The 11,801-nt window shown below is 49.0% G+C and overlaps 1 protein-coding gene across 1 annotated transcript in view; it reads left to right on the top strand.

Annotated features, from left to right (window-relative positions):
• LOC125481983 (phosphatidylserine lipase ABHD16A-like) overlaps positions 1-11,630 on the top strand; it is a gene marked incomplete at both ends in the record, with an annotated part of 11,993 nt that extends 363 nt beyond the window's left edge. Inside the window, 6 exons of the mRNA XM_048593950.1 lie at positions 1,020-1,148; positions 1,585-1,699; positions 2,259-2,360; positions 9,660-9,723; positions 11,145-11,194; positions 11,539-11,630. Of these exons, the coding sequence (XP_048449907.1) occupies positions 1,020-1,148; positions 1,585-1,699; positions 2,259-2,360; positions 9,660-9,723; positions 11,145-11,194; positions 11,539-11,630 (552 nt within the window). The remainder of the gene's footprint in view (positions 1-1,019; positions 1,149-1,584; positions 1,700-2,258; positions 2,361-9,659; positions 9,724-11,144; positions 11,195-11,538) is intronic.
• Between the last annotated feature and the right edge of the window lie 171 nt (positions 11,631-11,801).

Raw genomic sequence — 11,801 nt, 5'->3', positions numbered from 1 at the left:
ATAATGGGGTCTGCGAGCACTGGGCTAGTGGGAACAGTTAGTAAACCAGTGGTTATATTGGTTATAATGGGGTCTGCGAGCACTGGGTTGGTGGGGACGGTTAGTAAACCCGTTGTTATATTGGTTATAATGGGGTCTGCGAGCACTGGGTTGGTGGGGACGGTTATTAAACCCGTTGTTATATTGGTTATAATGGGGTCTGCAAGCACTGGGCTAGTGGAGTTAGGGTATGACCACACTGAGGTTGTGCCCCGACCATGGGTCGGCAATTCCTGTTCAGTGTTTGTTGGATTAGGCTCAATACTAATTCCTGCTACCCAGGCTGGAATATGGGACCAGGCAGCCCTGTTTCAGTCTTTAATGCGGATGGGGAGTGCGAGGGTCTCGAGAGTTCTCCCCCTCGGTGAGCAGTGAAGGCTACCTTGTGGAGTATACCCATCACTGTCGATCCACTTGGGGAGGGGATCAGTCTGGAGTTCCAGAGGCTGTGAGGGGTTCTAGTTACAAAATGAAGATGAGGTCATGTTGAGGGGTGGAATGGCCTCAGGCCCACTCCTGATTTGTCATGTAACGTTGACCCCCTCACTCTGAGGGTGGGGTAGGACAGACTTGGCTCGTGTGTCGAGGCTTTCGAGGGGATTAAAGGGATTGGTGAATGGGAAGGGGAGAGGGGCTAACCTGGGGGGAGTCCAGATTAGGTCGGATTTGGTGGGAGGGTGGCCATAATCCTCAAACATGTGGAGGCAGCTGGTTCGGTAATGTCAGGAAGCAGCTCCTCCCATCAAGGATGGTGTAGATTTACCTGCGTGTCTGTCCTCTCAGCAAGCCCCTGGAGACTGTGACACAGCTGACAATGTCCGAGCCAGGGCCTGGTAGGTTTTATACAGAAGGTGAATGCAGACTGGCCACGATTCTGTAACTTGGATCGGGACAAAGGGCCGAACAGCCACCTTCCTGTCTGTCCAGGCTCTGTAACGTGCTGTGCCACCCACTGAGCGGTCCCTTTCTTGCCGTGCCAGGAAGGACCATCGATCGGTGAAGCTGAGCAAGGCTGGAGTTCCGCTGCTGAAACCCGATCTGAAATCCAGAGGGACAACTGGGAACAACCTGGTCACTCAGATCCTCAGCTTGCCCGGCCAGATTATTGGGTAAGCTCCCTGCCGTGCCACTGCAGCACCTCTGCGTACGTTTGGAAACGAAACCAGAGTCGGGTTGGATTTCTCTGTACACCAGTCAGCCGTCTGCTCCACGCTACTCCTGTCTCTGATTGTCCTGTGCTTCCTCCCATACTTTGTGTGTGTGTGTGTGTGTGTGTGTGTGTGTGTGTGTGTTTCTGTATGTAAGTGTGTCTGTGTTTTTGTGTTTGTGTTTGTGTGTGTGTTTGTGTACGTGTACGTAAGTGGGTGTGTGTCTGGATGCGTGTCTGTGTGCGTGCGTGTGTTATTTTTTAAGCTTTTCCTCTACTTTCTTGGCTGCTGTGGCAAACTGGAGATTGGGTCAGTGCTGTATCCATCAGTTATTGTGTGTGAGCCGTGCCTTGCGTGGTGCAGCCCCCCGTGACCTGCCTCCCTGTTTGTTTTGCAGCTATTTAATGGCCCACTCGTTTGGTCGACGGATGCTATACCCCGGCTCGGTTTCATTGCTCCAGAAAGCCATCATGCCGATGCTGCTACAGGGACAGGCGCGTCTGATGGAGGAGGTAAGGGCAGCAATGCAGAGCCGGCCAGCCCCGTGTCCCCCCACAACCTGACGATTGTCTCTGTGTCACACATGCCCCTGGGTACAGATTCCCACGCGAGAGACGGAGAGCGAAGTGGGTAATTCTGGGCTGACACTGCCACTTTGGGAGGCGCGGGATGAGTTGGTGGGAGCTGTCGCGCTTTCACGTCTGATGTTACACCCACCCTGGGCACATCTCACAGCAGCTTTTCGGAGAGTCGTGACTGATCTTCATTTCCCGACCAGTGCTGGCCTTTTCGTCCGAAAAGAAAAATTATCCTCTCCGTATTGGGGCCTCCTGCAGTACAGTGGTAGTGCCCCTGGACTGGGAGGCCTGGGTTCAAGCTCTGGAGCTGTGTAATAACACCTCTGAACGATTTGATCAGTCAAGTAGGTTAAAGAAAAGAAAAATCTCCTGTCCGCGGGAGCTTGAGTGTGTGTCATTGGGCTGCCCAAATATCTGAAAGTGGAGTCTGTGATGAAGGTCGCACTGTGTTTTATTTCCCCCCTGCACCCCCCATCTTTGTTCCCTTTCGCAGTACCAAGGGAAGCGAGCTAAGCTGCTCGCCTGTGACGGAAACCAGATCGATACAGTGTTTGTGGACCGGAGGGCGTCGGAGACCGAGCGTGGGAAAAAGCTGGTAAGGGAGGGACTGGGACGGCCAAAGGTTACTGTTGTGTGATGTGTCTCTCCCGTACAGTGTGTCACTTTCCCGTCTCACCCCCAGCACGAAACGCAAGCTGGCAATGCTCAGGCCTCTAGTGCACCTGTTCGCTCGCTCGCTCACCCATTTCACAGCCAGCACCCTTGCTGTGGGCCTGGAGTCACGTGTGGGCCAGACTGGGTAAGGAGGGCAGATTTCCCTCCCAAAGCGGAGCCCGATGGGTTTTCTATTGTAATCACCGAGAGAGAGGTCACTCGTTCGCCAGGGCTCGCTTTCTTCCATTTCCAGATTTCTGGCTGCTGGGGTGGGATTTGAGCACCAGCTTGGGGTCTCATTGCCGCTCTGCCACTGCACGCCCCCCCCACCTCCGCCACCCCCTGCCAGTTTGCTGCAGTTGGGGGCACAGCTTGGTCTCCCTGGGGAAGCATGATCCACGAGCCGCGAGCAATTGTGGACCAGCCTGAAGGACCCTGCACACAGCTGGCTCTGTATGTGGCCGGTGGAGCCTGACTCTGCAGCGAAGGGGTTTGTAAATGTTGCGTGGTTAGACCAACTTGTGTGCGAGGGACAAAGAAAACACCGCGGGGTGGGGTTGGGGGGCAGCAGATCCCCCTCCCCCTTCTGGCTTGGGAGGTGAGAGTGGAGCATGTCGAGCCACAAGGCTAACACTCAGCAGTGGAACTGCGTACGCCAGCACTCTGAAACAGGCACGCTGTATGCAAACCGTCATAGGAACGGGAGAAGGCCATTCAGCCCCTCCTCCATCATCCAGTAAGATCAAGGTTGATCTGTGTCCTAACTCCGTCTACCTGCCTTTGACCCATATTCCCCTAAAACCGTCTGCATAAGGAAAGCCTATCGATCCCAGATTTGGAACGAACGACTGACCCAGCACCCACTGCTGTGTGAGAGTTCCAAACCTCTCCCACCCTTCGTGTGTCGAAGTGCTTCCAAATGTCTCTCCCTGAACACCCTCACTCTCAGATTGTGCTCCCTAGGTCTAGAATCCCCAACCAGTGGGAAAAGCATATCTTTATCTAAAACCCTGCCTTTTCCTGTTAATTGTACTATTTCTGTGGTGAAGCACCTCCCCATGGGAAAGTGTTCCAGAGGTTTGTGGTGGAGAATGATGAGATGTAATATAAACTATGGGAAGAAAAGTTCCCAATTAGCGTGGGAATGCCAGAACAGAGTGACTTGGACAGCATGTACTCAAGGAGGACCAGCTCAGAAAGCTGTTAGACTGCATTCTTGGAATGCTTGACCACGTAAGTGATGGGGCAAGTCTACGAAATTGAGGAAGTTACATGAGCCCACAGCAAACACTGGGCCAACTACAGGAGGAGTCGTGTGTTCAGTTCTGGGCAGCTCGCTTTAGAAAGAATGTTGAAATCTCGGGCAGGATGCAGAGGCTCGTTTATGAGAAAAGCATGCCCCGGATAGCAATCTGTAATAACCAGGTATTGTGCAATGTGACAGGATTAATTAATGATCTCCTCGTGATCACAGCACAATCACAACACAATTGAACTTTGCCTTCGATTTGAGAGAGAGAGAGAGAGGAGCCAGACTGAGACTTTCCCGTTAAAATAAAGACAGTTACGTGAGCATGAAAACCCATTTGGCTGAAGTGAATAGGAAAATTACCTTGAAGGATAATAATTAAAATGAAACACTGGAGAGGCTCAGCAATCTGGTGGCATTTGTGGAGAAAGAGAGAGAAGGAGACAGACACAGTTGACGGTTCGAGTCTGAAATGACTCATCAAGAATTTCAAGGAGAGTTATGTTGGTCTCAAAACGTTAACTCTCACAGATGCTGCCAAAACTGCTAAGGTTCTCTGGCATCTTTTGTTTTCATTTCAGATCTCCCATCTCCTGCATTTTACCTTTAAATAAATTAAAGGACAGATCCTGAGTCCTTGAGGGAGGCGATGGCCTAGTGGTAGTATCGCTGGACTGTTAATCCAGAGACCCAGATAATGTTCTGGAGACCCGAGTTCGAATCCTGCCACGGCAGATGGTGGAATTTGAATTCAATAAAATATCTATAATTAAGAGTCTAATGATGACCATGAATCCATTGTCGATGGTTGGAAAAACCCATCTGGTTCACTCATGTCCTTTAGGGAAGGAAAGTGCCATCCTTACCTCATCTGGCCTACATGTGACTACAAACCCACAGCAATGTGGTTGACTCTTAACTGCCCTCTGGGCAATTAGGGATGGATAGTAAATGCTGCCTGGTCAGTGATGCCCTCATCCCGTGAATGAATAAAGAAAAATAAATCAATCCAGTTGTAGTGGCAGGCATTTGAGGGGATATTTCAGAATACATTGTTTCTTACATGTTGGAATTCTTTCTGAGGGACAAATGATTTGATTTGATTTGATACCTAAGTACAGTGAAAAGCTTTGTTTGCAAGCAGTGTAGGCAGATCATAGTAAGCAAGGGCATATAGATGAAAAAGACAGTAAGGCGTGCAGGTTACATCGCACAGGCGACGTTTTAGGCAAGATCAACATTAACAAGGTCAACGTTATTTGAAGTTAGAGAGTCCATTCATCAGTTTAATAGGGGCAGGGAAGGACCTGTTCTTCATTAGTGGCGCATGTGTTTAAGCTTCTGTACCTTGTGCCCGTCGGAAGAGGTTGTAGGAGACATCCATGGTTAACAGGATATATTAAAGATAGTGTTAAAAATCGATATAATTTTGCGAAGACAGGCGGCACATCGGAAGATTGAATGGAATATGAAAAACAGCCAAGAATAGCCACGAAAGTAATAAGTCACACGACACCAGGTTATAGTCCAAAAGGTTTATTTGAAATCGCAAGCTTGGGAGCGCTGCTCCTTTGTCAGATGAAATGCACTGCACCTGATGGAGGAGCAGCGCTCCCAAAGCTTGTGATTTCAAATAAACCTGTTGGACTGTAACCTGGTGACATGGGAGATTGTCCACCCCCGTCCAACACTGGCACCTCCACATCAAGGAAATAATTGAGAAAATTACAGGTAGCCAGTAATTTAAAAACAGATAGTAAGAGCTTCTTTAAAAAAAAACAAAAGAGCTAAGAAAGTGACCATTAATCCTATAAAGTGAAAGTTTGGAAAATTAATAATGGAATTAAAAGGTTGGTAGATGAATTGAGCAGCTGTTTTGCATCAGTCTTCACTGTAGAGGATGGAGGTAATCCCAGACACAGCAGTAATTCAGGAAATGGAAGGGAGACATGGACTCAGGAAATTCACAATCACCAGAGAACTGGTACTGAGTAAATAGTTAATGCTGTGGCTAATAAGTGCCCAGGTCTTGATGAACTGCGTTCTTGGGTCTTAAAAGTAACAACTGGTGAAATTATTGATGCATTAGTTTTAATTTTCTGTAACTTTCCAAATTTGGGGAAGGTCCCATTAGATTGGAAGACAGTGAACATAACTCATTTATTCATCAAGGGAGCGGGGGGAGACAGAGAACAAGAAGCTGCAGAGCCATTGCGTCTGTCATGGGGAAAATGTTAGCAGTTATGTCCGAGGTAATTGGGCAGAGTTGACGTGGTTTAGTGAAAGGAAAATTGTGTGTAACCAGACAATTGGAGTCATTGAAGGAAGTATTGTGAACCGTGGATTGTTATGGACCAGACCAGACCCCCTCAAAATATTTTAAGAACGTAGCCCAGACCCTAACTACTTATTTAAAAGGCAAAAGTAAAGTTCCATGTTCCACATGAAATTTCATTGGTCAAGCTACTGAAAATTAAGCAAAAGACAATTTATTCAAACACTGTGGTTAAAATACAACAAAAGAAAGGAGGACTTGGAATAACAACTCTATTGGAAAACTTAAGCAAATAATAGATACAGAACTGTTCCAATATAGAAACATCCCATAAACACACCCCTTGGCAAAAAGGCAAATTCAGAAAACAGAGTTTGTCTTACATGCAGTCCACCAGCCTAGGAAAAGAACCCCCCCCCGCTCACCTTTTGGCTGTAATTGAGAGTGGGGGGAGGTGTGGAGGGGGGAATACTTTCTACTTCTTCAGGACCCGAACAGCAGCTGCTGCTATAAACTAAAGGTTCTGCGGGTGGGAGCTTGATCACACCCATTCAGGCTACTTCTCTTGTTGCAGCTTTCATTTAGAAACAAACACCCGAGGCTTCACAAGTTGTTTATCTTCTCATAGACTGTCTAGCACCTGTCCCCCAGTCTCTCTGTAAAAGAAATCAGGACAAAACACCCCTCTGAAAGCCTCACTATTGTCCCAGGACGAAGAGGAGATAGTGGACATGCTGTATTTACACTTCCAGCAAGAATCTGATAATCTCCCACGTCAGAGGTCGCTGTGGAACATGAAAGCACGTGTTGTAGGGGGTAACATATTGGCACAGATTAAAGACTGCTTGTTTAACAGAAAACAGGAGGCATAAAGGCCTTTTACATGTGGTCAGTATGGAAATTTCTTGATTAGTAACAGAGATGAGGGACTTCAGTTTTCACAGAATCGGTACTGTTACAGAGCAGGATGGAGCCTGTCATGTCCTCAGGGGCTCTTTCTGGGCAGCTGCGTCTGCTTAATAAACCCACGTTCCTTTTCAGACAGGCTGTGTGTGTGGCTGGTAGCTCAGCTAGGTGGGGCATCACACAAAGATGTGCAAGACCACAGTGTGGCTCTGAAAGGCGTACCTATCAGCGGCACGGCGTGGGTTAGAAATAAACACAAAGGAGATCATCGGCACCAAAGAAATATTTGTATGTTTGGGAGAAGTCTTTGAGAGAAACCTTCAATGTGCATGGAATTTTGAGCCGATCTTTTAAACAGATCTGATGTATGCAACAGTCCCAGCAGTTCCTCTTCATTCACAGTTCACGGTACTTTCCTGCTACTTGACCAATTCTGTTATCTCTTTAGGGGCCTGTCTTTACACGTCTTCCATACACGTAACCAAACTTAGCACCTTGCTCTTTGGATTTGCAGCAGAAGGCTAATTTTAGTTGGTGTGATAACAGTCTGACCCTACTTTAAATTACTGACGTCAAACTTCATCAATTTCTCGGATGTTAGGGCTGTAAGATGTGGTAGAGACCCGCTTGTGGTTTGCAGCTGTGTAAACGTGCCCCTGCTTTCTGAAAGGCTGTTAAGAACCACACAGCCTTGACAGTACAAGCTGCTGTTCAGTAATGGTGTGATGTCCCAGGACCTACTGCGTGTGTACAGCATCCTGTCTCCTGCACTGGGTTTCAGCTCAGTCTGAATCGGTGGAGTTTAAATTCACTGCACAGTCAGGCAGTACAATTCCAGCCACCAACCACACTCCTCCTGAAAGAGTATTTCCTCCCATTTCACCAATTGCTCTGAGTCTACACCTTCTGATTTCCGGTCCTTTCGTGGTTGGGAACAGGTTCTGCTCATGGTCTTCACCAGACCCATTCTCTGTCTCCTGCAGTCTGTTTTCACAGGGGTGTACTGTGTCCACTTCTGGTCGCTTCGTTATAAGAAAGATATCGTTAAACCGGAATGGGTCCAGAAAAGATTTACCAGGGTTTTGCTGGGAATGGAGGGTTTGAGATACAAGGAGAGGCTTGGACCTTTTTTCCTGGAGCGTAGGAGGTTGAGGGGTGACCTTATAGAGATTTATAAAATCTTGAGGGGCATGGATAAGGTGAATAGCTAAGATCTTTTTCCTAGGGCTGGGGAGTTCAAAACTAGCGGCATATTTTTAATGTGAGAGGAGAAAGATTTAAAAAGAACCTGAGGGGCAACTTTTTTACACAGAGGGTGGTTTATGTGTGGAATGAGCTGCCAGAGGAAGTGTTGGATGCAGGTACCATTACAACATTTGAAAGACATTTGAATAGGTACATGAATCAGAAAGGTTTAGAGGGATATGGGGAAAACACAGGCAATTGGGACTGGTTTAGTTTGGGAAACTTGGTCAGTGTATACTAGTTGGACTGAAGGGTCTGTTTCTGTGCCATATGGTTCCATGACTCTAGGTCCCCCATCTGTTCGCTTGAATGCGGAAGGGTTTACAGTGAGAGGGCTGGAGGAGCTGGGGTTTTGTGGAAGGTGAGATTTGTTGGAGGTGTCCCAGGTTTTGCTGGCTGGTTGAGAGTGAATAAGGAGATGGTGGTTTTCCTGCCAAGTCTGTCAGAGGGCAGAGGGCGTGGATTTAAAACCAACAAAGAGGTGGAAGACTTGTTTTCACCCTGAGCAGGGCATGGTGCCAATCTGAAAGGCCAGCCTGTAGGGATGGTGAAAGAAGATGGAATGCTCACTCTCCGAACAAAAGGAATTTGATAAAATGGCAGGGCCCTGAACAGCATTGATGTACAGAGAGATCTTCGGGTTCAAGTCCATAGCTCCCTGAAAGTGGCGATGCAAGTAGATAGGGTGGTAAAGAAGGCGTATGGCATGCTTGCCTTTATTGGTCGGGGAATTGAGTACAAGAGTTAGGACGTCATGTTGCAGCTTTATCAGACTTTGGTTAGGCCACACTTGGAGTATCTGGTCCCCACATTACAGGAAGGATGTGGAGGGTTTGGAGATGGGACGGAACAGGTTTACCAGGATGCTGCCTGGATTAGAAGGAGAGGCTAGAAAAACTCAGATTGTTTCCTCTGGAGCATTGAGGCTGAGGGGAGATTTGATTGAAGTCTATAAATTATGAGATGCATAGATAGGGTTGACTGTCAAAATCTTTTTTCCCAGAGTTGAAATGTCTAATTCTAGGCGGCACGCATTTAAGGTGAAGGGGGGAAAGTTCAAAGGAGATGTGAGAGGCAAGTTTTTTACATGGAGAGTGGCAGGAGTCTGAAAAATGTTCCAGGGGGTAGTGGTAGAGGCAGATACAATAGCGGCGCTGAAGGGGCTTTTAGATAAGCACATGCATGTGCAAGGAATGGAGGGATATGGATCACAGGCAGGCAGAGGGATTAGTTTCATTAGGAGTCATGTTTGACACAGCATCCTTGGGCCGAAGGGCCCGTTCCTGTGCTGTACAGTTATGTTAAATGCTTGAGAAGGGAATAAAATAGAAGGGCTTTGGAGTGTGAGGGGTGTAGAAAGGGCAGGAGTTGTGTAACTAACTGGGTTGCTGTTTCGAAGGAGCGCTGCGAAGGCTGAATGGCCTCTCAGTGAGCTGAGAATCTTGGAGGTGGGGGCCGTGGGGATAGAGAGAGAGAGGGGAGGAGTGTTGGGGATGCGCTGAGGGTACATTACAGCCTCTGCCAGCCTGCTCTGTAATAACGGATATCCCTCCTGTCCACTACAGGTGGTCTGCTGTGAAGGGAACGCTGGTTTCTATGAGGTTGGCTGTGTCAGCACCCCAATGGAAGGTATGAGGCTCCTGTCGAGAACACAGCTTTAGCACCTCGACCGATCCTGGTTTGAGTTCAAGCCAGAGTTTGCCAGTTCCTGGTTCCCTGCTGCGTTCTGCATGGCAACGTATCCACCAACCAGAGTCCATTGGCTAACCAATCAGCACCCCCTTTCTCGTGCGATATAAGTTGGCGTTCTCTGAGATTTGGCACTCTTGAGATTTTGTCCTGATCGGCACAAGGCATGGCCCCGGCTTTCTTTCTCCGGCTATTTCAATGCGGCTGGTTCATTTTAACCAAGGCAGCGAGTTGGCTGACTGCAGTGTGGTTCCTCCAGCTTTCCTGTCTACCCTTGTTTATTCCAGGCACTGGAATGTGACCTGGCACCATGACCTCCACTCACCCTGGAAACCACACTCCCTGCTGGCCAGATTGGCGGTCACTCAGAAATGGAGTGTATGAGGAGCTTTACAGGAAGGGACGAGAGACGGGACAAGTTTGGGTCGTTTGTCAGCCAGCAGAGATCGGGGGAGGTCAAATCAAGATTCATAGAATCCCTACGGTGTGGAAGCAGGCCATTCGGCCCTTCGAGTCCACTCTGACCCTCTGAAGAGCATCCCACCCTCCCTACCACTGTAACCCTGCATTTCCCATTGCTCACCCACCCAGCCTGCACATCCCTGGGCACTATGGGTAATTTAGCATGGCCAATACGCCCTAACCTGCACATCTTTGGACTGTGGGAGGAAACCGGAGCACCCGGAGGAAACCCACACAGACATGAGGAGAATGTGCAAACTCCACTTAGAAAGTCGTCCGAGGGTGGGATCAAACCCGGGTCCCTGGCGCCGTGAGGCAGCAGTGCTAACCGCTGAGCTGAAAAGGTTTCAGTTAAAAAAGGACAAGGAATCACTGTCCCTTCTTGCGGGAGGGGGACACCGGTTTGAGAGAGTTGCAGTATGGCTCAGAGCAGAGATGGGAGTTATATTTACAGGCAGTGACTGTGTTGATCTGGAACAAAATCAGAAATCACTGGAGAAACCCAGCAGGTCTGGCGGCCTCTGTGGCGAGAGACCAGAGTGAACGTTTCGGGTCCGGTGTCCTTTCTTCAAAATCCCTCGCTGACTTTTCCAGCAATTTCTCTGATTTGCAGCGTTTCTGCAGTTGGCTCGTTTTGTTTTGTATTCTGTGTTGATCTGGAATGCAGAGGAAGCTGATCTCTCTCAGCAGAGAGACACCGCTGCAGTTTAAAAAGGGAAGCGAGTGCGGGGGTTGGTGGGGGGGGGGGTGGGGGTGGGGGTAGCTGATTGGGCAGCTCTTGGAAGGAGCCAGTACCAGCTGGATGGGCCAAACAGCCTCCGACTGGGCTTAAGAATTTGACCGGAATTGACGGTGCCCCTTGTTTCAATTTTCCTTCTCTCTCCCTGGTTTTTTTTCAGCGGGATACTCGGTCCTCGGATGGAACCACCCTGGGTTTGCGGGAAGCACGGTGAGTGGTCTCAGGCCTGACCACGCATTGGGGAGGCGGGGGGTGGCAGGTAGCGGGGCTGCCTTTACCACATAGCGAGCCTTTCAACCCTGGTGTAATGAGCATTTCTGAGCGCAAACACAAGGCGACGTGGATGTCACTGGCATGGCCCAGCGGTCACTTCCCATCCTGCCCTGGAACAGAATGGCATTTTAGGGCACTCAGTGGCTGTGGGTCAGGAGTCAGGTGTGTACATCAGCCGAGATAAGGATCGGGAATTTCCTTCCATGTCCAGGAACGATGTGGTTCCACGGGGCTAGCTTTTAGTTTCTGCATTTTTGATTGAGTTAGAATTTTTGCGGTAGATTGGAACCCACGTTGCTCGGCCATTAGCCTGGGTGAAAAAGTCTGCTGGTGTTAACATTGCACCACAGTCTCCTCTGACTGGGACATCCCGGTGAGATCCAGGATCCATCGGTCTCAGAGGGAAGTGGGGTGGTGGGTAGTACAGCGTCTGACCCACTGTCCCAGCCAGTCCCAGAGGGAGGGGATGGGGAGGGACAGTTCTGCCCCACTGTCCCGGGGTGAGGGGTGAGGGGTGAGGGAGTAGTGTCTGTGACTGATTTCT

Source organism: Rhincodon typus, unplaced genomic scaffold, assembly GCF_021869965.1.
Source record: "Rhincodon typus isolate 14 unplaced genomic scaffold, sRhiTyp1.1 hic_rhity00004764, whole genome shotgun sequence".
NCBI lineage: Eukaryota > Metazoa > Chordata > Chondrichthyes > Orectolobiformes > Rhincodontidae > Rhincodon > Rhincodon typus.
Note: the sequence above shows the minus strand (reverse complement) of the source record. Positions and strands in the feature narration are given on the sequence as shown.